This window comes from Trichechus manatus, unplaced genomic scaffold, assembly GCF_000243295.1.
Source record: "Trichechus manatus latirostris isolate Lorelei unplaced genomic scaffold, TriManLat1.0 scaffold00010, whole genome shotgun sequence".
In the NCBI taxonomy this organism is placed as follows: Eukaryota; Metazoa; Chordata; class Mammalia; order Sirenia; family Trichechidae; genus Trichechus; species Trichechus manatus.
The window spans coordinates 2,434,554-2,462,527 of NW_004443946.1; the positions used below are offsets into that span (position 1 = coordinate 2,434,554).

General features: G+C 39.3%; 1 protein-coding gene across 7 annotated transcripts in view; it reads right to left on the reverse strand.

Moving 5' to 3' along the window:
• Positions 1–27,974, reverse strand: part of NIN (ninein) — a 107,925-nt gene that overhangs the window by 78,420 nt on the left and 1,531 nt on the right. For all 7 annotated transcript variants that reach the window (XM_023726173.1, XM_004370852.2, XM_023726172.1 and 4 more), the window contains 2 exons: positions 16,868–17,071; positions 5,584–5,665 (listed from right to left, as the gene is read on the reverse strand). In XM_023726173.1, coding sequence (XP_023581941.1) covers positions 5,584–5,665; positions 16,868–17,050 — 265 coding nt within the window. In that variant the 5' untranslated portion in view covers positions 17,051–17,071. The remainder of the gene's footprint in view (positions 1–5,583; positions 5,666–16,867; positions 17,072–27,974) is intronic.

Here is a 27,974-nt window from a genome sequence, read left to right on the forward strand (position 1 = left end):
CACTTAAGATAAAGGCTTACAGGACAAAATAGTCTCCCATTTAACAGTTACTACAAATGTTGCCCTATGACAATGGTTAACAATCTCACAACACATCGACAATATCCTTACTCTACTTTGTGTTCCCTATCATCAGCTTCCTACTCCCCTTCTGCCTTCTGGGCCATTTTCCCCCTTTTGATCAAAGATTCTCCTACAGATTCTTTGATCAAAATGTTCACTAATAGTAGCCAGGCACCATCCAGGTCTCATGGCAAAGGAGGCAGTTGTTCTTGGAGGCAATTAGCCCCACATTCCATTTCCTTCTCCTATTCCTGACTCTCCTTCTTCCTCTGTTGCTCCAGGCAAATAGAGACCAATTATTGAGACTGGGATGACCACCTGCAAGCATTTAAGACCCCAGGCACTACACAACGAACTAGGAGGTAGAACAGAACCACTAAACATGTTATGAGGCCAATTAACTGGGATGTCCCAGGAAACCAAGACCTTAAGCCTCCAAACAAAGAAACCAAATTCCATGAGGTTTTTGGTTGTACATAAGCAGCCTCGGCAGCTACTCTTTTTTTTTTTTTTGGTAAATATATCTATCACACAATTTTTGCCAATTCAACTTTTTACAGGTGTACAATTTACTGACAGCAATTACAATAATTGGCTATGCAACTCTACCCTTAATTAATGTGATATTTCCATCACTGTTAATGCTCCATAGGGTTTTCAATGGCTGATTTTCTAGAAGTAGATCACCAGGCCTTTCTTCTGAGGTGCTTCTGAGTGTACTCAAACTGCCAGCCTCTCAGTTTGCAGCCAAACGTGTTAACCGTTTGCACCATCCTTAGAGCCTGTGCCAGCATTTCCATTGGTATATAATACTTCCTAAAAACAGGGGCCTTATCCAGACTTTAGCACCTGGTTCAAGGTCTCTGAACTTAGTTTCAAACACAAATCTTCAGTCACTGCAAGTCAAGATGTAGCCCAAGGCCTGGCCATAGGACCTGCTTCAATGCACATTTGTTAAATGAGTGAAAGTATATGTTTATTATATTTATGTTTTTTTCAAAATATAAGGAAAATAATTAAAGTTAGGGCAGTTCCTGGAAATAGGAAGGTCTGTTACCTAAAATTTAAAAAAACCCACCTGCACTGAAACAATGCCTAGTCCTATTTTTCTAATGATACGGCTTTTCCAAACCTGTGCTTTTCCTCACTGATAAACAAAGAAGAGACATTTCATGTGAACCACACCAGGGAAGAAAGGGCCTCCTGCATTATGCTAACATCTACAGAACGGAAATCTAATGCAAGATGCATCAAACGAGGACAAAACCTCTGGAGAGCAGATCCAGACAGCATGCTGATGCCATGTGGCTTAGAGCCTGTGCCAGCATCTCCACTACAAAAATCCTATCATCCAAAGCCAAAGTAAATTGAATAAATAATAATTGTTTCCTTCTCCTATTCCAGGAAAATAATTTCAAAATTAAACTGTAGCTATAAGGGCTGGATGCCACTGACAACACTAATCAGTTTGGAACTTTTAAGGGACTCCTTCTACCCCCGATCCATTTTTCTGTCCTTTTCTGTATTTCAGCATTTTTCATATTCTTATTTTCTTTTTAGGGGGGAAAACTCTCCTAAGAGTCTTAGAATCATAAATATCAGAGTTAAAAAGGATGCTGAAAATAATCACGTCCATATCCCCTTATCTTAAAACAAACAAATAAAACTGTACCCCAGAGAAGTTATAAAAGGCAGAGCCCAAGAACTCTGGAAATAATTCATTTAATTCCATCTCCTCTCAAATTCCATTAGAGCTTTGTGTTTGTGTTATACATATACAACTGCCTTTTTATTAAAGAGGTAGGAAAATATGAAATATACTGAGCATTTGTGCTTAGGAAGCAATATATTATGGTGTCAATTTATGGAGATAAAATCTTACAGAAACACAAAGCTAGCTTTTTTTGATGGATTTGGATAATGTCATTGGATGTTAACTGTTACTGGATAATGACAGTTCCTCTGGCCACTGTCATTCAGATATTAGGAGACAACACGATCAAATTTTGGAGCTGAGAGAGATTTTAAGTGTCTTCCAGTACAACTACTTTTAAGTATGAGGTGACAAAGACCACAGTGGTTATGACTTACAAGGTCACCTACTTACAGAGGCAGAGCCTGGATTGGAACTTGGGTTTCCTGACTCCTGGCTCAAGGGTCTTTCCACCATATTGAGCTGCCTTTTCTATATTACAGCATCTGATGTATTTAACTTATAAAAATCTTAAGTGTTATGAAATATCAGTGCACGATCCACTCAGTTCTAACGCTGGGCACTGCTGTTCTCCTAGTTTTTCAGCCTCCTTCCATAGTTTAAGGGTAAGCATTTCTCTCAAAAAGGAGCCCTGGCAATGTAGTGGTTAAGCACTTGCTGCTAACCAAAAGGTCAGCGGTTCGAATCCACTCCACAGGAGAAAAATGTGGCAGACTGCTTCCATAAAGATTACAGCCTTGGAAACCCTATGGGGCAGTACTACTCTATCCTATACGGTCACTATGAGTTGGAATCAAATTAATGTCAACAGATTAAGAGGATTCCTCTCAAAGTCTACCAGGTCCATTTACTTCAAAAGGCGAGACAAAACCACCACAGTCCCGGCCTCTTATGGTAGAAGATGAATTAAGTACTGAGCAGCCAAATAGTGCTGAGGATAAAGACACAGGCATTCCTGTCCTAATGATCAGGCGAAACCCACTCTTGCTCCTTCTTGCTGCCTCTGGCCACTTGTCAGAATCCTTTGGCGAGGATGTGCTGACTGAGGACAGGGTTTGCCCCAGCTCATCCATTTAAGGGCTCACGTCTTAAACTAAAGCCTCTTGGAATCACCTCCCTTGGTGATATTGTGCTAGCATCCTCTTCTGCCACTATCCGTGAGATTTCAATTAAGTTATTTCCCTCTTTGGTCTTCAACTTGCTCATTGATAAAATGACAGAGTCCTTTCTAGCCCTATGGTCTTAGTTACACAACCTGGTAAATGTAATTAATGTCATAGAACTGTACACTCAAAAAACTACTAAAATTTTTTTGTTATATACATTTTACCACAGTAAAATTTTAAAAAATGTTATGGTCTATTTAAGGAATAGTTGTTTTCATAAAGGGGAAGAGAGGAGTGAACTCAGGTGGCCTCTTGACAAACTGTATTTGAGTCCTGCCCCTTCTGTCTCTTGTGAGCCAAGCCAGACAAACTGTGGGGGCGGGGTCACATTTTACAGTGGGTGGGGGAATACTTGAGTGGAAAGAGTTGCATGATCCCAAGAACAACAGCAGGGACCAGGGAGAGATGCATGAAAGACAGAAAAAGCAGGGAATGTGGGAGGAAGGGTTGACTCACTGCCGTATATAAGATAAGGCTCTCTTCAGGCGCAGGCTCAACCCAGTCCTAGCTTTTATCCTGCCAGGGCAAACGTCAGAGAAGTCATATAAATGCAAGGTGAAATGCTATCAATAAGTCCTTTGCTGCTTCATTACACTGATTTGGGCAGCATGGTAACAAAGATTTGCTGCAGCCTGTCCAAAGGATGGAGCGCACGGCGAAGCTATAAAAAATCCCTTCTGTGTGTTGTCCTGGAAGACTTGTCCACATGGTGGTTTCTGCCTTCACAGCAGTGAGGCATACACTTAACTGTGAAACCACCATCTGGAGCGGGAGTTATAAACTTTTACTTTCTGGCTGTTACTAAGCTTAGCCAGCCATCGTCTACCACATCCTACTGCTTAGCTCTCAACACTGCACAACTCTAGGGGGCACCGTTCACATCTGTAGTCATCATAAATCTGTATATTTATGATGACAATTTTTCTGTCAGGTGATAGTAAAAGTGTTGAAGAAAGGGCAGTAGAGGGATCATGTGGACTAATGGCAGGGCTGGCCATTTTCAAACACGCATGAAAGCACATTATCAGCACAGAGAAGGAGAACACTGAATTTATGTTTATGTTACCTATGCTCATATTAGCTAAAATGTCTGCCAGTGCTAATGCCATCACAGCTTTATTCGGGGTCCTCAGATCTTTCACTATTATTATCCAGATGAAAGACAACCTTAAAAAATTAAAAATATCAATAAATGTAAGAACCCATAAGAACAAAAATCCACATCCAGCAGTGGTCACCTACAGAAGTTGTACTGCTAGTCCAAAAAATGTCGAGAATGCAATAACCTCCCTCGGGGGCTCACTGGGGGCTTCCAGAGAACTCTGCAAAGCCTCAGAGTGGAGTCCACCCATCCTAGGAGTGGCTGCCATTATCAAAAGGGTAGACTCAATCTAGAATCCAAGACATTGCTAAATGCACTGTTCATACATAAGATACAAATTTGGATCATTTTATAAGCTAGCATGAAGAATTAGATCACCAGTAAGGATAAGAAATGAGTTCCCATCTGTGCCTCATCTAAATAGGTCACACTGGATGACTCTTTGTAGTGACAAAATGTTAATGATTTCTCCTCAGTCTCCAAACTGGACTATATTTTTTGATGTTCTCATTTTTAAAGACAGGCTTACTAAGGAATCATTTACACACAGTAAATTTCACCCTTTTAGTTCACAATTCCGTGGGTTGGAAAAACTCATACAACCGTATAATCACCACCACAAATAAGACATAAAACAATTTCATGCCCCCAAAATTTCCTTGTGCCACTTTATATCCCTAGCCCCCCATAGCCACTGATCTGATAAAACTGGACTATACTGTAATACAGATTTCCATATTGTTTAAACTTCTCCTTAAATATTTACCATATTCATTGATTCTAAAACATTTTCCCTCATCAGATGTGAACACTGAAATTAGACTGTCTTACTATCAATGGCATTTTACCATTATAACTGGTAATTTATATACTTTAAAACTAAAGTACATAAAATAACAATGCCTTATAATTGATGGTACCTTAAAAATCGATGAGGTACAACATAAAGTCTTTTATTTCATAACACTCATTGAATACTTACTATGTGTTGAGCATCCTACTAGGCCTTGGGAATACAAAAATGAACAACATGGTCCTCAGAGAACCACGTGAGAGGGGGAGACAGATAAGCAATTATAAAATCATGTGATGTCTATAACAGAGGGTTATCCACTCACTAGAACTAAATAAAATTATCTCTAGATTGTTCCTCTTTCAGGCACTTCCTCAAAATTCACATCCTTCCACGATGTCCCAGAATCTAATATAATTTACAAAGGAAATAGGGATAAAGGCAGTACCATCCAGATTCACTCTACTCATTCCAAGAATGAGCTATTGCCACATCATCTAACATATTGCCTAGGAACAATCCAATTATTTATTCCATAATATACTGCTGTAGTAGGGAAGTCTCATTTTAGTGTTCAACAGCTGTAAGGCTTTTATGATAATACCAAAAGAAGAGTCACTGAAAAGAACTATTCAATCTATGAAAGACAGATGCCCCACATCTTTCATAGACATGCTTCAAGGTCATCAAATTCTTCCCTGGAAAACTTAAAGGGAATGTAGGGAAGAAAAGTGAGCGCCCTTACCTGGTTCTTGAAAGTGTTCTTCATTTGACAGAGTTCTAGACAAGATAAGTATTAACGCTTCTTTAAACTGGTCAAAATGCACCTAAAAATAAATAATTAAAAATAAACTTAAAATAGTTTCCACAGCCCCAGAAATGCAAATCTATCTATAAGGTACCAGAACCATTTGTTCACATCCTGACAGCTTTGAAATGAGTCATAACCTGTTTTTGTTCTGTTTTTTCCTTTATTTCTCAACAGCACAGAAGGGGGAAATGGGTAGGTAATTTTTTTTGACACTTTGGTGTTATAAACACTAATATAAATATCAATATTTATTCAACCCATGAGGGGAAAAGTTATAGAGCAAAACCCTCTTTATTAACTCAGAAAAATATTTTTTAACTCTTAGCTCCTTTTATTTTTCTGAATAAGACCAGAAGAGAAAGATATTAGGTTAGATATTAGGGAAAATTTCCCAAGTAAATTAACTGTTGGAACAGTGCACTGAGGATGCTTTCATCTCTTAAGATATTCTAGAAAGGGAGCAAGCTATCATTTGAGGGTGAATTGAATATAGTCTTGCCTGAGGTGGGTATATAATATTTATATCCCAAGGCCCCTTCAATCCCCGATTCCATAAATAAGCAAAAATCAATAACAAGCACAAAGGATAAAAGAACCTTGGGAAGCATTTTCCTGAATTCTTAAATATAAAATCACCTTGACTGAGTTTTAATTAAGTAAATACTTGATCAGAACTGGGATATTACTTTTGTTTAAAGGGTAAAATGATTTTCTTAATGGCCAAGTGTATTTTTTCATAAATTTATGTGATCTCACCATGCAACAAAAGGGAGAGATAATATTTTTTTCACCTTAATTCTAGTTTGATAATATGTTACCTATTTACACAGAACCCTGATAAAGTATCTAAATACAAAGTTGGTAAATTTGTAAAATTTGCACTGAGTCTCCTTGGAAGTCATTACAAAATACTGCCTAGAAGTTTAAACACAGGTAACAGATAAAAACCACTTCCAAATTAAATCTGGAAAAGCAACAAACCTCATAAGTTATATAAACAATGGAGGGGGGAAAAATCATATAATGTCTTATCCATGCAAATCAAAGCAAAGAAGAGGAAACAATTAAGATTCATGTCAGAAAATTGTATGTGCTTGCAATTTATCCTAAGTATACATGATTTCTCTATATTAGTCTTAATTGAAATTATTTTGCAAAATCATATTTCTTTAAAAATCAACATAATCTACAGAGCCAGAGCAGAATCTGTTGAGGGAAGCAGGGTACCGGCTGAAGGGCTAGGGTGGTACAATCAATGAAAGGGTTAAAAGATTATTCAAATGTAGGCAGCCTAATTAGGTTTCACAGCTGACAATTTGCTGAGAGGCCTGGAGGAGAGTCAGAGATGGGCTTCAGACACTGTGGCATCCCAGCTCCAGTTCACCTGGGCAAGGCCACCTTCCCAACCAGCCAGTTCACAAACATCATATACCCAATAGTGCCCCCCCCCTCCACCCGCCAGTAGAGAGATTTAACAGACATCTACTAATTCCTACCAGAATCATTCTTTCTTCTTAGGAAAGGCAGTAGAGGGGCTAGGAGCTCAGGCTCTGGGCCAGGTGAGTCTAGGTTCTAATCCTGACTTTGCCACTTACTTCCTTCTGTGATTTGGCTACTCCGAGCTTTAGTCTGTCAGTCTGTAAAAAATGGGGATATCTAACAACTAATGTTTATTATTCATTCTACAAATATTTATTGAGTACCTGCTTTGAGCCAGCTACTATCCTAGGCCATGATGATACAGCAGCGAACAAAACTGACAAAAACTCCTCCATACTCCATACTCTCAGGAAATGTTACAGTGAGCCAGGTACTGTGCTAATAGCATTCCACGTATTTTATGTTATTTATGGATTTCCTGGGTGGTATAAACGGCTAATGCGTTTGGCTACTCACCGCAAGGTTAGAGGCTCAAGTCCATCTAGAGGCACCTTGAAAGAAAGGCCTGGCGATCCTCTTCTGAAAAATCAGCCATCACCCTACGGAGCACAGTTCTACTCCGACACACATGAGCCGGAATCAACTCGACAGCAACTGGTCGACTGGATATGCTATTTATAATACCACCTCCCTCATAGGGGCATTAGGAGGATGAAATGAGATTTATGTAGTGTCTAGGGTTTCCTGGAACTTAATAGGGACCTAGAAATTGGTAGTTAATAATAGTAATAGGTATAGTAATGGCCACCATCCATCTGTCAGTTTGTCATACGGTGGTAGCTTACATGTTGCTATGATGCTGGAAGCTATGCCACCGGTATCTCAAATAACAATAGGGTCAACCATGGTCAGGTTTCAGTGCAGGTTCCAGACTAAGACAGACTAGGAAAAAGGCCTGGTGATCTGCTTCCAAAAATTAGTCAATTAAAATCTTCTGGATAACAACAGAACATTGTCCAATATAGTGCTGGAAGATGAGCTTCTCAGGTTGGAAGGTACGTGGATTGACACGGTGGCTGCAACAATGGGGTCAAACATAGCAATGATTGTGAGGATGGTACAAAACTAGGCAATGTTTCATTCTGTTACACATAAGGTTGCTGTGAGTCAGAGCCTGCTTGATGGCCACTAACAACAATAGCAATGGGGGTGACCGTTCCCATAACTTTTACAGATGGCAAACTAGAAAACAGTGCCATATTTTCAAGCAAAGCAACCGGCAATAGGAATGACCAAGAAAGCCAACCGGGAGTGGGGGCAGTGGCAGCGGGGGTGGCGGGCAGGAGAGAAGTCAGGGACTGCCTTCTCCCCCAGAACCTGCATAGTTGCCCAGCTCCAGGGAAATGGATCCAGTTTGCTGTTTTTAGGGACCCCAACCCTGGGTTTCTCCTCTCTCTTGGGATATTAATGGATAGAATCTGATAAAACCTAAGTCTCCCCTTGCCAGTTATAAGTTTAACAGAAAGAAGCTTCTTTTTCAGAAGGGTGGCACTTGTCTAAAGAATTCCACATCTTCTATACTTGACCGTGGGTCTCTGCTACATCCTCTGAAGGTATACATTTTGATAAAGGCAACTGGAAAAAGCCCTTCTCCTGAATCTGGTCTCAACATAGTTCAATTTAGTGAATTTTACCCATGAAGGTTACCCAGGTCTGTGTAACTCACTTTTACCACCCATAAGACACCTATAATCTAGATATTAATTCTAATCACTTTCTAATGTTTTCTATGAGGCCTAAGTATCCCTCTATTATGGTATAACAAATGCACAAAATTTTGAGACAGTATAAATTTAATTTTTATGAAGATTGCTTATCTCACAACCTCAATTATACAGAGCAGAGCAGACAACCAGGAAACAAACAGAAGTGGTGTCAAAAGCTGAGGTAGGTGTCATGAAGTCCATGCACCCTTCTCAGAGCAAAATGCCACAAAACTAAGAATTGATTTATTCTTACTCTGCCTGATTATCATAAGCTTCATTATCCTACTTCCCAAAGCACCACAGGTTAGAAGCAGCAAATAAAACACAGGGCACTCATAAGTAACTGCTGACATATTGGGATTGAGGAAAGACATTAACCATCCTCCCCAAAACAAAAATAATTTTTTTTATACTTAAAAAATATTCAACTATTTAAAAACTACATAAACTATTAAAAAAAAGACATATGCACTCAAAAACTTAAAAAGCTGGATGTCATTTAGTGTTGGGGCAAGGATCGAATGCTGCTAAATAAATCCTGAGGTTATCACTCTGTTATAATATAGAAGAGTAACAAATGGACCAAGAAGATCTTAAATGACCAAGAACGGCCTAATTAGATTTAATTTACTCTTTGATAAGGCAAAAACTTTAAAAAAAAAGTTTCAATCCCCCATGGCTTAACTTTTTTTTTTAAGTTTGCCACTAAATAGGATAAGAGATCCAGTTATTAAAACCAAAATCCATTGCTGTGAAGTTGATTCTGACTCATAGGGTCCTGGATAATACTAAATGAATGGGAGTATTATTGTAGGCTCATCCTTTCTTATACATTTTGTCATTTGAATCTCTCAACATCCAAGTGAGACAGGCAAGGCAGGTATCCTCCCTCAGAATTGAGGGGAGAGAGGCCCAGGGAGGTATGTGTGTTGCCAAGGCCACATGTCTTGGAAGTGATGGGGTTACCTGGAGAACCCAGGCCTTCTAACTGGATTCAGCAACCCAGCAACCCTGCCTGCCCTAGACTCACTTCACTCTTAGTCTGACCTCCAGGAAAGTTCCTCTGCTGCTCCAAATCAAATCATCAACTTTATACAAAGCCTCTAGGTATAAAGCTCCCACCAGAGCTATAAGGCATGACACTGGGGCTTCGGGGGATACAAAAACAGAAAAATACACAACCTCTGTCCTCAAGGAGTTTATCACCTGTGCTTTAGATTCTAGACAGTAGAAAGGACAAATAGGCAAGAAAAGGGGAAAGTTTATTAGTAACTATAAGGGCAGAATATAGGAAGTGACCTGAGAGAGATTAAAAACAGCCTGGTAGAGGCCTCTGGTAGGCAAGCATATCTCAGTATCTCTCCGGGCTGGCAGGGAGGAAAACGCGGACAGTTTTACGACATTTGACTGCTCGAAGATACTCATAGGCAGAGGTTAAAGGTTTCCAAATGGATTATCCAGCTACATTTAGAAGAAAAAGGGTCTATAACAGACTAAACATGATACTGGTGATGGTTGCACAACACCATGAACAAAACCAATGCTACTGAACTGTACATGTAAAAAATGTTGGTAAATATTTTGTTATATATATTTTCCACAGTAAAACAATGAAGACTAATCATGATTATTAACTCAGAGGGTATGTTATCATTCTTCATAATCCAACAACATCTGTCTAGTTAACCCCACATGCTCCCACCAAAAATAAATAAATAAAAATTGAAACCCAGCAAGCTGATCAATACAATTGGAGCAGTTTTAAGTCTTAAACTGATCTTTATTTTTCTTCTTGCAAGAGCATGTAGACACTGAACCCTCCGCTTTAAACAGCAGCAAATTCTACGTCTTTCAAGAAGATAGTTCTGTAACGGAGGCAGGTGATTGCTATTTTCCGTTAGCGCTCATGAATACTGATGTGGTGAAGAAGCCCCTTAGGGCACAACCCAGAACCAAAACGTTAATAAATGCCCTCTATTGTGAAGAAGCATGTTTCAGCCAGCTCACTGAGTTCAGTACGTGGAATTTTTCAACATCATTTTTCTCCTCCAAGGGAGCTTTACTGTTATACCATGTTAAAACTTAGAAATCTTCACAAACATACAGTGCGATTAAATCTCACAAGGTAACATGCTTCCAAGTGGTGCACACCCTAGTTGGTACCTCCTCGTTTGAATGATAATTGCTGCCATTCATTTTACAAGTGTTTCTATATCTTGTATGCATCAGATGGCAGTATGCAGCACTGGGAAAATTACATGACTGACTAAAAACACACATGACATTTAAACTAAATTTGTAGAAGACTAGTCAAGTCTGATATTTTTTGTCATGTGTCACCATCACTTAGCAGAAATTCACCTCATCTCCTTTCTTCTCCACATTTCATATGAATGCTTTTTTAAAAACCCAATTCAAGTTTCTGAAAAAAGAATTTAAAGTGCCACAGAAGAAACGAATGCTATCTCAAACCACAAAAAACTGCAACAGGAAGTAGACTAAGGAACCTAACGTTGCATAAAAGCACCTCATGCAATCGAGATCAGTCGCATACAGTTTCCATATGTGTACAGGCAGTACTTCGAACAGACCCCAGGTGGGAGAACTCAAGCCAATGTTCAACAAGGTGAGCTTATTAAACAAGACAAAGGCCTATGTAACTGTCATCAAACTTAGTAGGTTTAATGACAATTACACAGGGAAAGTTTAATGATAATAGGTTTAATGACAGTTACATAGTTATATCCTATTAATACAAAGGGAAAGACTGAAGTACATTCAAAATATTAAGTGTTAGTTGAAATGGGTATAGAAATACGGTCAATGTACAGGAAAGTAACGTTTATAGTATTATGCAAAAAGAAACGACATACACTAACAAAGAGATGTAGTTTCACAATTAAAGACAGAGTTATGAAATGTTTTATTTGAAAAAAAAAATTCTGGATTACTGTATCTTAGTAGTCATTTACTATAGACAATGTGGAGAGAGGCAAAGGCCATTTAACAAGGTAGGCTTTTAAAACCTAAAGCTAGGATTTCAAGATATGAAGTTGTACTCAAAGGCTGATCCAAGAAGCCCTGCCTACAGATGGAAATGGATGCAAATCACAGCTATATAAGTCAGCATCTAGCAAGTCTCTACTCTGCTGTAATGGATTTTCTCAGAAACTCATTACTGGGAAGTAATCATTTATTACGGACCCACTCTGGGCATGTAAGGGATGGAGGAAAGGAGCATAAAGCAAGACACAGCACACAGTAGTTAACTGCATGCCAGACACTATGCTAAGCCTCTGATACACTCTCAGTTAACCCTTATCACAACCTTGTAAGGAGGGTACAATTTTCCTATAATACAGATGAAGAAACTGAGGTTCAGAGTATTTAAGACAATATGCCCAAAGTCGTATGGCTAATAAGTGGCAAGAGTCGTACCTGAATCCAGGTCTGACTTCAAAAACTGTCCTCTAACAGTATACTGTCTAGATTGGGGGGAGGGAGCAAGTGGGGGACGGATGAGATTGATTTTCACATATTTGGAATTTGAGAATGTTGTGGAGTCATACATTCAAACATAGGGATTGGGAAGCCGCTTCAAGTGACTGTCTGACCTTGGACAATTCACTGTTCCTTTCTAGGTTCTGGGTTTCTCCCTTAAATAGAAGAACCCTAAAGTCTAAAATCTGTGATGGACGCTGAAGAATTTTAAATTCCCTCCATCAAGACAAGAAGTCATTCATAAAAGTATTGGTGGAATATTTGAGCCATCTAATGAGCATTCCTGACCATATCTTCTCTAGCTAAAGAGATGGTCATCACTGAAAGAAAGCAGGTAGAAGAGAATGGCCATTTAGACTTGTTCCTACTTCCTGTGAAGAATGCAATGCTTCTCAATAGCTCCTCCCTCTGCCCAGGCTTCCTGTCACACTAAATACCTCTAAGAGGCTCAAGGATTTACAATACACCAAACCAAAGCTAATTTTTACAGTGAGTTTGACAAGAAATTGTTAATATAGAATAGAAGCAAGTCTAGCAGCCTAATTAGAAGACTGTCTTGTCTACAAATGAGGAACCACGAATGCTTAGGAGTTCAAAATCAATCCCAAATGAACTTGTTATAAGGGAGTCACAAGGCCAACGTGGAGATCAGAAAAATCACCATCACCACTTCAGATTAAACTATGGTGGTGAAATAGGATGAAGCAAAGTTTCAGGCACTAGAGAGAAGAAATGCGAAATGTTTCCACCATTCCCTTGAACACCTTCAGAAGGCCTGGGATCATTAATATGAAACAGGAGCACAATCACAGGGTAGTTATAAATAGGTAGTATTTCAAGATCAAGTATATTGTGGCATACAGAACAGGCCCAAATAATCATTGCCATAAAGTATTTCTCTATTTCTGATTTACTCTTCAACTGATTAAAACGTATATAATGGAAAGAAACCTTCAACAGCATTTAATGATTTGGAAACAAACAAAAAAATCTATCATATGAAATTAACCACAGCGTTTATAAAAGAACCCAAACACTTTAAAATAAATGGTGGGAAAACTGGAGTTAAGTTACATATTTGTACAGCTACATATTTTAATATTCAATATTTCAAAGTGCCTTTGATGTCCAAAGTCCACACAAACTACGGGGCTTTTTGGAAGCCGATGGTAAGTTCTGCTGCCAGGTGGCTTGTTCTGATTCTAAAGAGTGCCAAGAACATGGGCTATTTCAGCATTCAAATTCATAAAATTAAAGAGTACAACATAAAGAAACTCTTCAGAGTTTCAAGGGGATGCTCATCTCAGTGTCGGTATATCCCATAAGGAAATGAAAATGTATTTTAAAAACTGGATGTAACTAAAGGCCTCAAAACAACTATGATAAATTATCTTTTTCATGTCCTAATTTCTAATAAAAGAGAGAGGCATGGGGAACTATTTTATTTAAAAAACATAGAAGATAGGAAGCATCTACAATCGGTATTGATAACTTGGATAAAAACTTTATTCAATTAAGGGGCTGAAATGTTTTCCTTTCTTAAATTCTTATAGTATTTGGTGCCAGTACTATTTACCTGCCAGGTACATTACCTATTCCCAACTAGACTATAAGCTCTTCAGTGTCTTGAGGAGTCCTTTGTCTTGGGGTCTCATCTTAACTGGTGACAACTAGACTGATGAACTCTTCCAATAACCTAGTAGGAAACACACATCAGCTATGTTCTCTTTCCTTCATATCAGGGATCTGCAATCTTCAGGCATTTCAAATACTTATCCAACATGTTCAAAGGACTATGGCTTCAAGTTATAAGGCAAGATAAGACAGATGAATTAAACATAATTTGGGGGAAAATGGCCTATTAGTAAAATGCATGAAAATGGCAAGTCGATTTGAGTTACTTTCTTTAACAAGAGTGAAAAGAAACACTAGATTTTTAAAAAAAGAATAAGTTGTTGAAGATTGATTTTAACATGAAAAATAAATAGATACTACTCCTATTCTTGGTTGAGGAGAACAATGCCTTTTCTCTACATTTTTTACTTTTTGGGAAAAATGATTAATTCAGCCCAATTCCAAAAGAAGTAAAATTTTGAAGTTTTGTTTCAAAATTATACTCTTTAAGATTTAAAAAACAAAATTAAAGCCAAACGTAGGGTTTAAAAGACACAATTAAAACCATAACAAGCATCCAGGAAGCTGATGGATATTAATGCATCTAGAAGCCAGTCTAATGCAAAACTTTAGTTTACAGTGAAATATAAGTAAGTTGCACTCATACCATACGGCTACCAGATTCCTTTTAACACAGGACACACTCAATTTGCTGAATTAATGAATGGATGAATATATTTAGATTTGTCATGCTACCTTTTTTCTTCCTTTTTTATTAAACCAAACTGTTAACCCTTATAACTTTTTCTATAAATACCTTCTAAAGAAAAGAAAGATGACTAGCATTAAAAACAATTTATCATTTTAAAGCTTATGATTCTCTACTAAATACATTTAGAAGGTAACGGCATTTGGGTTGCTCTTTCCTTATTAATTTAAAATGATAGTCCATATAGAGGACCATAACAGCATATGGCCACGTTTATGCGATCATCTAAGGAGAATAATTCAGTTTCATAAAAAATGCAAATTTAACTACTTAGTGCATTAATTCATGCCAAACCTGCTCTCAAGACAACCACAAGAGACCTCCCACGTGAAATCAATATGCACACATCTATTTAACTTTTATCACTGGTTCACTAAGTAAATATCATGCTATAGACCACTTAGGTATTCATTATTCACAGGCAAACAGCAAACGTAAGAAGCAGGCTGGCAGTGTCAGGTCATTAACGAAATCTATCGATTACTGTTCCCCTGGTTTAGTCTGTTAAATGAGAGCAAAGATGTGCAACATCTGGAGAGCAAACTGCTAACCTGCTGCCAAGGTGCAGTCTGTTTACAGCAGACGACTCCATATTTACCCTGATTCTAAGACAATCTCCCAAGGAAACCTTAAGTTGCACTGTGTCTTCTCAGGGTTTAATAAGCATTGAAACAGATCCATCCCTTGATACTAATCCCTAGACACCAAAAGGCCTGAGATCCCCAAGCACCATGCTGGGAAATACAACTCTTTTCTCTCCCCACAGTGTCTAAGACTGAGGCAGAACTCAAACATATTTGAGTGCCTTACATGATATGGAACAAATTGTTTGATCCTCATAACTCCTTCTACTCCTTTCAAAGCAAAATTTTTAGAATTTATAGGGACCATGTATATTCCCAAACAGCTAATCTACTCAAAAGTCACCAAGTGTGGCCCCTGTTTTTGTAAAGAATTCACTTTTTTTTTTTTTTTTTTAAGTGTTAGCCCTGTTCAGCATCATATTCATGGCACCAAGATCCTGAGAATATCATCCCGTGGACATTAATTTCAGGACAATAGCTAGTCCGGTCTCAGGTTAGAGAGTCAACACATTGTTCTGTATCTGAGGCCACTCACCTATCTTGTCAATTAAGAGAATGAAAATGAAATGAAGAAAAGGAAGTTCAGTTGCTGGAATATACTTAAGCTTTATGATTGCTTCCTCGATTTGCACCACATGGTAAAACCTGCTGTTTACAAAGTGTCAGCAATAATAACAACAGATCTCAAAAAGTGTCATGCAGTTTTCCTCATTCACTTCAAAAACCAATAGCAAGAGACTCAAACCAAAGCCATACAAATTATGCTATTAATTATGAGAACTGAAGGCAATCGTGGGGCATGACAGATAAACGTTCTTCCCACAATCAGCCAAAGACAAAAAGATCCTTTCTTTGGGTCTTGATCTATGGGGAGATCATGACTGTTTTTTGATCTATGGGGAGAGTATATCTCTTGTCAAATGCAGAGTTAACATCAGCACACGTATCTCTTGTCAAATGCAGAGTTAACATCAGCACACGTGCGCATCCCCGCTGGAAGCAAGGTTGTGCTGGGTTTTAAACGAAACTGCACTGTGCTTACTTACCCTCCTGTCTTACTTTCTGGGTGCAAGGTTTAATTAATATTTCACCCCAGAAACAATCCACACAAGAAACAGCTTTATCAGGAGTAAAAGTCATAGCAGAAATCCACTCTTACTGTGAATAGCAGTTTTCTTAACACATTTCCCTTCTCTTCAGTGGGAATCTTATCCCCTCCTTCCCTCCAATGATGAATATGGAATCCATAAAATAACCCACAAAGAACATGAAAAATCCTGCTACATATTTAGGCCCTCACTTCCCCCTCTTCTCTAGGAAAAAGTTGGAAAGCATCCTCTTGTTATCATCTTGTCTCCTTCATAAGATGCTCTGTGCACACTTCTATTCCAGAGCACAAATTAAAGTAGGGCCCTTGTCACCTAGCAAACTGCACTGTTATTTCACGCCCATTACGTTTTTGTTTTTATCAGGCTGACAGATAAGGGCACACACAGCCAGGATGTTATAAACAAATTGCAACATGTGTGGTCTGCCACACCCCCAGTGCCCCAAAAGAAACCACACCCACTTCCCACTGACTCTGTGCTCTCCCCAGACCTTACCCTGCCCAAGAGGTTGTCCTGAAGCAGCGTCTGTTGCAGCAGTGGGGCCACCTCCTCCAAGCTCAACATGTGGCAAAGGTCGGTGAGTTCCTCCTGTCCCAGGGACCCGGTGCCCGTTGTGTCAAAACTGTCAAACAGCTCCTTGAGTCGGGCCTCATGCTGGTCCTGCTCCACCTCATCCATCCCATAGCCCACAGCGCTCACCTGTGCAGGGCAGGAGACAAGGACAGGTTGTGGCAGGCCAATCCTACTGCAGCCACCTCTCAGCACACTCACCCCTCACCCCGTCCCCTGCCAGCCCTTTGGGAGTGCTCTGTGTGCCCTGGTTCCCCTAGAGCCGGTTGATCGGGACCTTCATAAGGGTGAGCACAAAAGGTAATACTGCGCATCCCATAGTAAGTCCAAAGTCTGTCCCTCCTGGACCCAACCCTGGTCAGTGGAGCACCCCAAGTGCATTCACACCAGGGGCACGTCCACAAGGTCGAGTCACAAGTGAGAGCAGAGTTATCACAATGAGGGAGTCAGTGAGATGCTCTTTCCTTGAAGGCAGAAAGACACTCTCAGGAGGCTAGCCTTTAAAACTCAAGTCTCAGAGTGGTTCTCTCTCTCAGCTCAATCTGACCCAGGACTTAAAGAAACTGAAGAACAGTTTTTGACATCCAGTCCATTCAAATGAACTAACTGTTTGTGCCAATAGGCTGTGCTGCCAGAACTTCCACTCAAATCGGCAAGCTTCGGACAGCCTACCCAGATATCACAATCCGCCAGCTTGGTAGAAGTGTTCATTCCACTTCGTTCAGCCCAGACTAGATGTCCCCCATAACGGTTCCACGGAAAAGCTGCAGCAAGAGGCACTGGATAAGCACGTTTGATACAAAACTGCCTCCCTGTTTACGAGACCAAACACCTTTTACACAAGTTCCTCATAAAAGCAACTCAATTAGCTTCACTGGTGCAATTACATGAGGTGTAACAGGAAGAGTATTCCCTGAAGCTCACTTTAGTCCCAGGGAGTCCTAGGTAATGCTTAGTTGCCTAGAGAAAAGGGAAAACACTACTCCAACCTTCCAGACAGTGAGGCCAGAATGAGCCACAGATTGGCTAATATGAATTGCCTAGCATCACAGGGAACCTCCCCTATGCAGACCATCTCATCTCTTTATAACTGGTTAACCTGTCTTCCATCTCTCTGACCCACCCCAGCCCCAGGCCTTCCATTTTACCACCCTCCCTGGTATTAGTAACAACATGGAGTCATCAGTAACTCTCAGAATCATTTTTGCTAAGAGTATACATCATAAAATTCCAAGTACTTCAAGCTTTATTTTAAAAACAAAGTCTGTTTTTTTCTTTGCACAATATTTCATTTTTAATAGGCTGGATCTTCCAGTGAAAGCCTGAAACTTTACATCTGGAGGTACCTTTCACCATGATTCAATGGGTGCCAACAGCATATATACCCTTGAGATGGTGACTCAGTCATCTGACACAAGGCTCTCAGAACCAGCCCCTTAACTTACAAAAAGGAGCACCTTTAAATAAACCAAGATTTGGGTCAGAAATTCTCCAACTTAGGAATGCTGTTCCATACAGCAGATCATGACAATGTGGAAACATGTAAGTTACGATGCTGACATGGCCAGAACTGAAAATAAAAGAGCTTTCTGTAACAGAGATGCCCTAGGTGGCATTTTTCTCCCTGTAGACAACTGTTCAAAACATGATGAGCCAAAACAGAGCCATAACCTTCCCAAGGGCTTCAACAAAACTAGGTGCATTCAGAAGATGAATCCAAACAGCTCTGCCATGTAGCTCGATTTTTGCTGGGGCATTCATTAAAGTGAGTGGCACAGTTTTTGTGCAGGCTCCTTGTCTTGGACAGGTCGCCTCTCCACCTAATTATCAGCTTTTTTATTACTAAGGTGCTGCTGGCTCTGGCTGTCTTCCCAGGGTTGGTCTGTTGAGTTAACTAATCACCATGTAAATGTTTTCAAAATATGTTGAGAGTGCTACATAAACATGAAAGCATCAGAAAAGAAACACCAAGGTGTTAAGCAAAACCAGAGTTAGGAATTTGGACAAGGCCAAGGTTTGGCTAATGAGATTCACTTAGAGTTGCCAGTTAATCATCAACTAAGATCTGCGGAGACTCCAGGATGTGATGTTCAGCACTGCCACAGTGCTTAGACTCGCTCACTCTCCCTGAGTTTTATAGTCCACTGGGCTGTATAATCTGCCCAGTGTCATCAGAGCCAGACTTTCTGCTTTTGCTTGACTTTGCATACATTTTTTTAAAAACTCAAAACTGAAAGACTTCTAACACTTCCCTTTTTCTGAATTATTTTTAAGGGGCGAGGATTTTTCCATCTAAACCAATGAACGGGGTGATAAAATTCACAATGTACTGAGAAGTTCTGATCATATCCACTGCTTTGAATTTGTTAAACTATCACACATGCCTTTGGAAGGTCATTGGATTTTCATTAAAGCAAACCTCTTTCATTTTATAGCAGCTTTCCTTTTTGAACTCTTTATTTCCTCTCCCTCCTTCCCAAGATACTGTGCTTACGAAAACATTCTTTTGACTGAAGGGGAAAAAAGCCCCACCTCTGTGAAACATGCTCATACTGAAACATCCAGAAGACGTTACACGTGGTGACAAGCTGTCACTACTCATCTGGCACAGAATGCATGTCTACTGGTTGATATCAGTCTCCAAATGTTCATCAGTAATTTCATGTGCAAGAATTTTTTTCTTCTTACTTGGTGGAAATTTCTTTAAGGACAAGGTCTACATCTTCTATTTCTTTTATATCTCCCCCAAAATGCATAGTATACTCTGCTCTTCACACCAGGTACTCAGTAAACATCATGGACTGACTTAGTGTATGGACAGTCATTGAGACGAAACGGACCCTGAATAACAGCTATAGAAATGAGCATACGAAGATTTGGAAATGCCTGTTTCTTCCACACACACATACCTCCTGTTCTCCCACCCAGCCGTTTTTCAAAGGGACATTTTCAGTCTTAGACAAAATCAAGCAGAAGTAGAAAGCCAACACCGACTGCCTAACTGGCAGAGCTGTCTGAAGTTTAATTCAGTGAGTTAGTAATTAAGCCAATGGATTCACAAATTTCAGCTGCATTTTTGTTGTTGTTGTTGTTATGGGATGTAGCTTTGAAGGAGAATCCGTACTAAAACACTTTCCCCAACAAGTCCTCTGAGAACGGCTAATCCCAGAGAAAATTGATACATGAGACAAATTGAGAAAACAACCAATTAAATACCAGAGACTTACAAAGGAGGGGTAAACTGAAGAGGGGTAACTTAAAAGCATCAATCATCCATAGATCTACCTTAGAAACAAAGCAGATGTGGAACGCCGGTGAGAATGGGCAGGGAATACACTATGTCTATAAAAAATAATATTATATTCTTAAGTAATAATAGCAACAATTAATGTTCAGTACTTCCTAGATCTTTAAAAGCAAATTATTGATAAATTTAACATCAAACAAAAGCAGAAAGACTGAAATGTTGTTGGGAGTTCAGAAAAAACCATCTTCTTCACATCTGAGTGTTTACTGTGAGTCTGGCCTATGCTAAGTACCTTACATATATTATATCATTTAAATCCTCCCAAGTCTTTGAAGTAGATATTATCATATTACCATTTAAGATGTAGAAATTGGGGCTTAGCAAAGTGAAGCAACTTATCCAAGGATATAGTTCTAATATAGGGTGCAGAGCTGAGATTTGAATTGTGGTCTGTTTGACTCTAAATTATACTATTCCCAATCCTATGCATGAACACAGAACACACAAATGTGACTACTGAGATTACATCATCAGCAAATTACTTCTATCCACCTTTGTGTGTTAGCTGGTTTAACAGCACCAACTACCAGAAACCACCATGGCCTCAAACTCCTCCAAATTGGAATGGGGAGAGCTAGAGGGAAGGCTCATTTTCCTGTGTACCTTTCTTCCTCCCTAGATTCATTTATTGAATAATTATCACCAACAGGGCACTACCACCACTCGTCTGTCAGTTTGTCATACTGTGGTGGCTTGCGTGTTGCTATGATGCTGGAAGCTATGCCACTGTTATTTCAAATACCAGCAGGGTCACCCATGGTGGACAGGTTTCAGCAGAGCCTCCAGACGAAGACAGACTAGGAATAAGGATCTGGTGGTCTACTTCTGAAAAAACTGGCCAGTGAAAACCTTATGATAGCAGTGGGACATTGTCTGATACAGGGCTGTAAGAGGAGCCCTCAGGTTAAAAGGCACTCAAAATACAACTACGAAATAGCTGCCTCCTCAAAGGAGAGTCGACCTTAATGATGTGAAGGAGTAAAGGTTTCAGGACCTTCATTCGCTTATATGGTATGATTCAAAATGAGAAGAAACAGCTGCAAATATCCATTAATAATCAGAACACAGAATGTATGAAGTATTAATCAAGGAAAACTGGAAGTTGTCAAAAATGAAATGGAACTCCTAGAGATCAATATCCTAGGCATTAGTGAGCTGAAATGGACTGGTACTGACCATTTTGAATCAGACTATATAATAATCTGGTCTACTATGCCAGAATGACATATTGAAGAGGAACAGCATCGCATTCATCATCGAAAAGAACATTTCAAGATACATCCTGAAAAACAACGCTGTCAGTGATAGGATAATATCCATATGCTTACAAGGAAGACCAGTTAATACGACTATTATTCAAACTTACATACCAAGCACTAATGCCAAAGATGAAGGAATTGAAGATTTTTAACAACTTCTGCAGTCTGAAATTGATCAAACATGCAATAAAGACACATAGATAATTACTAGTGATTGGGATGGGAAAGTTGGAAACAAAGAAGGACTGGTAGTTGGAAAATATAGCCTTGGTGACAGATATGATTCCGGAGATCTCATGATAGAATTTTGCAAGAGCACTGACTTTTTCATTGCAAATACCTTTTTTCAACAACAAAAACAGTGACTATACATGTGGACCTCACCAGATGGAATACACAAGAATCAAATTGACTACATTTGTGGAAAGAGATGATGGAGAAGCTCAATATCATCCGTCAGAACAAGGCCAGGGGCCGACTATGGAACAGACTATCAATTGCTTGTATGCAAGTTCAAGGTGAAACTGAAGAAAATTAAAACAAGTCCATAAGAGTCAAAGTGTGACCTTGAGTATATCCCACCTGAATTTAGAGATCATCTCAAGAACAGATTTGACACTAATGACTAAAGACCAGACAAGTTATGGGATGACATCAAGGATATCTTACATGAGGAAAGCATTAAAAGGGAAAAAAAAAGACCAAAATGGATGTCAGAAGACACTCTAAAACTTGCTCTTGGACGTAGAGTAACTAAAGCAAATGGAAGAAATGATGAAGTAAAAAGCTGAACAGAAGATTTCAAAGGGCGGTTTGAGAAGATAAAGTCAAGCATTATAACAAAATGTGCAAAGACCTGGAGTCAGAAAACCAAAAGGGAAGAACACGCTCAGCATTTCTCAAGCTGAAAGAATTGAAGAAAAAATTCAAGCTTTGTGTTGTAATATTGAAGGAGTCTATGGGCAAAATATTGAATGATGCAGAAAGCATTAAAAGAAGATGGAAGGAACACAGAGACAACGTACCAAAAAGAACTGGTCAACATTCAACCATTTCAGTAGGTAGTATACGATCAAGAACTGATGATACTGAAGGAAGAACACAAGCTGCACTAAGGGCACTCACAAAAAAAAAGGCTCAAAGAATTGAGATGTTTCAACAAACAGATGCAATGCTGGAAGCACTCACTCATCTATGCCAAGAAATTTGGAAGACAGCTACCGGGCCAACTGACTGGAAGAGATCCATATTTGTGCCCATTCCAAAGAAAGGTGATCCAAAAGAATACAGAAACGATCAAGCAACATCATTAATATCATATGCAAGTAAAATTATGCTGAAGATAATTAAAAAGTGGTACAGCAGTACATCAACAGGGAACTGCCAGAAATTCAAGCCGGATTCTGAAGAGGACATGGAATGACGAATATCATTGCTGATGTCAGATGGATCTTGGTTGAAAGCATAGAATACCAGAAAGATGTTTACCTGTGTTTTATTGACTATGCAAAGGCATTTGACTGTGTGGATCATAACAAATTATGGATAACACTGTGAAAAATGGGTATTTCAGAATACTTAACTGTGCTCATGTGGAACCTATACACAGACCGAGAGGGAGTCGTTCAAATAGAACAACAGGATACTGTGTGACTAAAATCAGATGTGTCCATCAGGGTTGTATCCTTTCACCATACTTATTCAATCTGTATGCTGAGCAAATAGTCCAAGAAGCTGGACTCTCTGAAGAATACAGCATCAGGATTAGAGGAAGACTTATTAACAACCTACGATATGCAGATGATACAAGCTTGCTTGCTGAAAGTGAAGAGGACTTGAAGCACTTACTGATGAAGATTAAAGACTACAGCCTTCAGTATGGATTACATCTTAACATAAAGAAAACAAAAATCCTCACAACTGGACCAATAAGCAACATCATGATAAATGGAGAAAAGATTAAAGTTGTCAAGGATTTCATTTTATTTGGATCCACAATCAACACCCAAAGAAGCAGCACTCAAGAAATCAGACGTATTTTGTTGGGCAAATCTGCTGCAAAAGACCTCTTTAAAGTGTTAAAAAGCAAAGATGTCACCTTCAGGACTAAGGTGCGCCTGACCCAAGCCATGGTTTTTTCAATTGCTTCATATGCATGCGGAAGCTGAACAATGAATAAGGAAAACCAAAGAAGAACTGATGCACTTCAATTATGGTGTTGGCGAAGAACGTTGAATATACCCTGGACTGCTAGAACAATGAAGAAATCTGTCTTGGAAGAAGTACAGTCAGAATGCTCCTTAGAAACGAGGATGGTGAGATTTTTTTTCTTACTGACTTTGGACATGTTACCAGTAGGGTTCAGTCCCTGGAGAAGGACATAATTCTTGGTAAAGTAGAGGATCAGCAAAAATGAGGAAGAGAGCCTCAATGAGATGGATTCACACACACAGTGTCTGCAACAATGGTCTCAAATCTAGCAACGATTGTGAGGATGGCATAGGACCGGGCAGCGTTTTACTTTGTTGTACCTAGGGTTGCTGTGAGTCAGAACCGACTCAGTGGCACCTAACAACAACAACAACACGACACTAAGGAGACACAGGTAAAATAAACCCCAAATCAAATCCGTTGCCGGTGTGTCGACTTGGGTTAACAACAACAGGAAACTAAGGAAACACAGGTAGAACAGGCGTTCTCTTTTTCTTTAAGGAGCTTTGGGTTTTAGGGCATGGAAGAAATAAATTTTTATACAAAAATAATCATAAAGAGTTCCATATCTTCAGTCATGGGTATAGCCCAAGAATTGATCATGGTTAAATTAATTCCCCCCAAATAAATACTTATGTCTAATCTGTGCAGTTCCATGCTTTCCAGACTCAAAGCCTAACTAGCACCCACCAGTGGTAGAAATCTTACTCAGAAGTTAAGAAAATTGGGTTTTTAGTGATGGTGTTTTGCCTTAGAGTCGATTTCGACTCATAGTGATCCTATATGACAGAGTAAACACCCCCCATAGGGTTTCCTAGGCTGTAATCTTTATGGGAGCAGATCACCAGGTTTTTTTCTCCCATGGTGTGGTTGGTGGGTTCAAACTGCCAACCTTCTGGTTGGCACCCGATCACTTAACCACCATACCACCCAGGCTCCTCTTGAGTGTTAAATCCTCCAAACTGCTAAGTACCATTCTAGTCCTATAAAGCCTGACACAAACCTAGGCCTGCCCTCACCATCTACCTTCCCAATCAGGTTTTCAGAAGGCTTTACAACTCTTTTGGAATAAAAGGGTAATTTTATTGTGGGCAACATATTGGAGTTCTAACTAGGGGTCGTTAAATAGGAGGAAGATGCACAGAGCCATTAATCAAAACATTTACCACCCAAAAACTACCCATAATGAGAACTATTCGGGGCATTTTCCTTCCAAATAACTCAAAACAAGGCTGCCAAAATGCTACAAAACTCTGATGGGATGTCCATTACAGATCTGTGTTACTGCGCTCCACTTGGCCACCCCCGGCTGATAAAATCACAGTGCCAAGTGGGACTGGAAAAGAAATAGGTGTAGATGCAGCTGGGATAATGAAGTCACAAACACAAGGCCAGCATGAAGTTGATATGTGAACTTGTGAACTTTCCACCATCCCAGACATAGAAAGGAGCTTGTAAGAATGGCATCCCAGCCAAAGCGGACGTCTGTTCTGGGCTAAAGGGAGTGAAAAGGGGACAAAGTCTGGCAGGGGAAAACCAAATAATAAACCAGCACAATGCCAGCGCCCCCAGCCCAGGCCTTTTATTCCCTCTCCAGATGGTCCAGCAGCTGAACAGCTACGTGGAATGTCTGGACGCCCCTCTCAGCTCAGCAGCTTTTCCTGCAAAGGCATCATAATAGATGCTTTGGAACCTGTGTTCAGACATAGCTGTTGGGGGTCCACAGACCAGGCAGTGACCACCAAGCGACTAATTTAGTTATTTATAACTGAAGTGATGAAAATGAACAAACCCTGCTTTGGCAAAGCTTTTTATTCATGCCTTTAGCTTTCACCATTAGGCAAGTCACTGTCTAATAATGCCAATGATCAAATAAAGATGTTTCTTTTTCTTCTCTTTTCTGCAAATGTTAATCTGCTGCAAACATTTCCTGGCTTACTGTTTTGGACTAATTTCAATAAAAAGGAGATAGTGACAAGAACAAATTAAATTCTAGCAAAAGCTTAACAGAAAAACAATAGTTTCCATTTACATGTTTATATATGAGAATACTTCTGCCAGAAACACCTGTTCTTCAGCAAACTGATTACTGTCAAATAGCCTCCTCTCTGCTCAGACAGCACATCACTTTTAACTGGATGCCAAAAGAACAACAGTATTACCATAAATAAAATCTTGGTATAACAACAAAACACAAAAGCAAAAATGTCACTGCACAGGGAAAAAGTCGTATTAAATAAATTTGAAAGAAAAAGACAACCTTTGCTAACTACATTATAAAATTTAATTTAACAAAGGGTCTCCTACTAGCGTTTATTCTAAAGCACAAATAACCTTCGTATTTTAATGCCCTGACTGACGTAGCAAAGCTATACTTTTGTTAAGCCTAAAAATCAGGTGGTTAACCCAAACAAACAGTTAATTCAGGGTAGCTGAAGGAATAACACCATTAGCTTTGCAGAATCTAGATTCAATAACCTGTAATCAGATACTAAGTAAAATCACAAAACAGAAAACAGAGTTCGATGTTATGTTACTTTCTCTAAAACATAATGCTTATTAACAACTTTCACTTCTAGAACCATATTTACTCAATTTAGGATGCCTGCAGCTTTGAGTACAAGGTATGAGTGAAGAGCTTCTCCTTTGTATCTATAAACAATATTTTCACAACTTTATTTGTTAAATGAGCATTAATGTATAGATGCTTTGGAATTCTTTTCCATCCCCAAACCTGAATGAATGGTTAACTGCCATGTAAATTACAATAAAGAATCGGCTTAACAAAGTTTCTCACTTGCATAATCCCATAATCTTTTTAAAGTTCTATTTTATTTGTAAATAGTATAAAGATATCTTTTTGCAAGCTGCAGTCTCTCCACAAGCCCCTGCCCAACGGATGCAAGTTCAATAGCCAGAATTCAAAGCACATAATTTATCGGCTTACAAATCAATTGGGATCTATAAAAACAAACCTTCGGAAAAGGCTTTAGGCTGTTCGAATCCCTCTAAAATATTCTGGCTAAATTTACCCTTTATCAATGTAAGACTGATAAAATATATTTTCGTTATCAACATAAAATGGAAGCATCAAGATTGGTGAAATGTTAGTTTTGAAAGTCATTTGCAGTGACATTTAAAACAATTTATTTGAACAACACTGACTCATGATAAGAATACTGCCTATTAAATTAAGACTGGCTGATTTAGAATTCATTGGAGGCCTATTCTCCCCCTCTGTGGGAGTTAACATCTTTTGATATTAAGGGTCAATACATATCTAAAATGGAAAAAAAAAAAAAGAAAGAAAGAAAGAAAAAAGAAACCCACACATTCTGAGCAAGTGCCTGATCCTTGACATTTTAATGCAAAGACTGGGCCTATGATGGCTTCCTCAGCATTGGCTCCTGTGAAGCCTTTTCCTGTGTTGGCAAATATCTTTGCTGATGTCCAGCCCATTGTGGAATATCCGTAAGTCCTACCCTTTATCTACAATGCTGTTCAGAATGCTTCCCTCTAAAGAATCACCAGGGAACAGGTGAAAAAAAACAAACCTGCAAACTAACTCCCCAGCAGTTCACTTCACCTCCCTAAGGACACTGGCAACAGCTGAAGAGATCACAACAAACTCGTTTTTCAGCCAGCCTGTAATGTTAGTCTTACATGCAGCCTGGAATTTTCACAGTCCCCTTCAACTCCAGAGCAAGACCTACCAATATTCCAGGTCAGCCACCAATATGCTCTCCCTTAGAGAAGACTTAAAATTAAGCTGACACATAAAAAACGTATTTCCTTGCAGATGTCAAGCATTAGGAAACATGTAAACAGCTATAATTTTATGTTAAAGAATTTAAGGCAACCCTATTGAAAAATCATTAATGGTCCCAGGAATTTGACCCACTTGTCACAACGGACTTTATCAGGATTCTCATCCTAAAAAGCTACCACGTCAGTCACAAAAGACAATCATGCAATGTTTTGATTGAATAAATTCAGGAGTTCAGCCCAGGAGTTAATAAATTCAGCCCATCTCAGGAATTCCTCAACATAGGGAGAGGATTTTTCATTGCTGGATGAAAAAAGCAGACGATCGCGTAATAGTAGCTAAGTTCTCTAGAGACTGGGTACACGGTAGGGCAATCTTTCCACCTCCCATTTTATCCGAACCTTAACCGGGTTTGTTAAGGCGGAGGCCAGGAATAAGTCTTTTTCTAGCTCTTGCCTCCCCCACCTACCGTCCCCCCTACCCCCACCC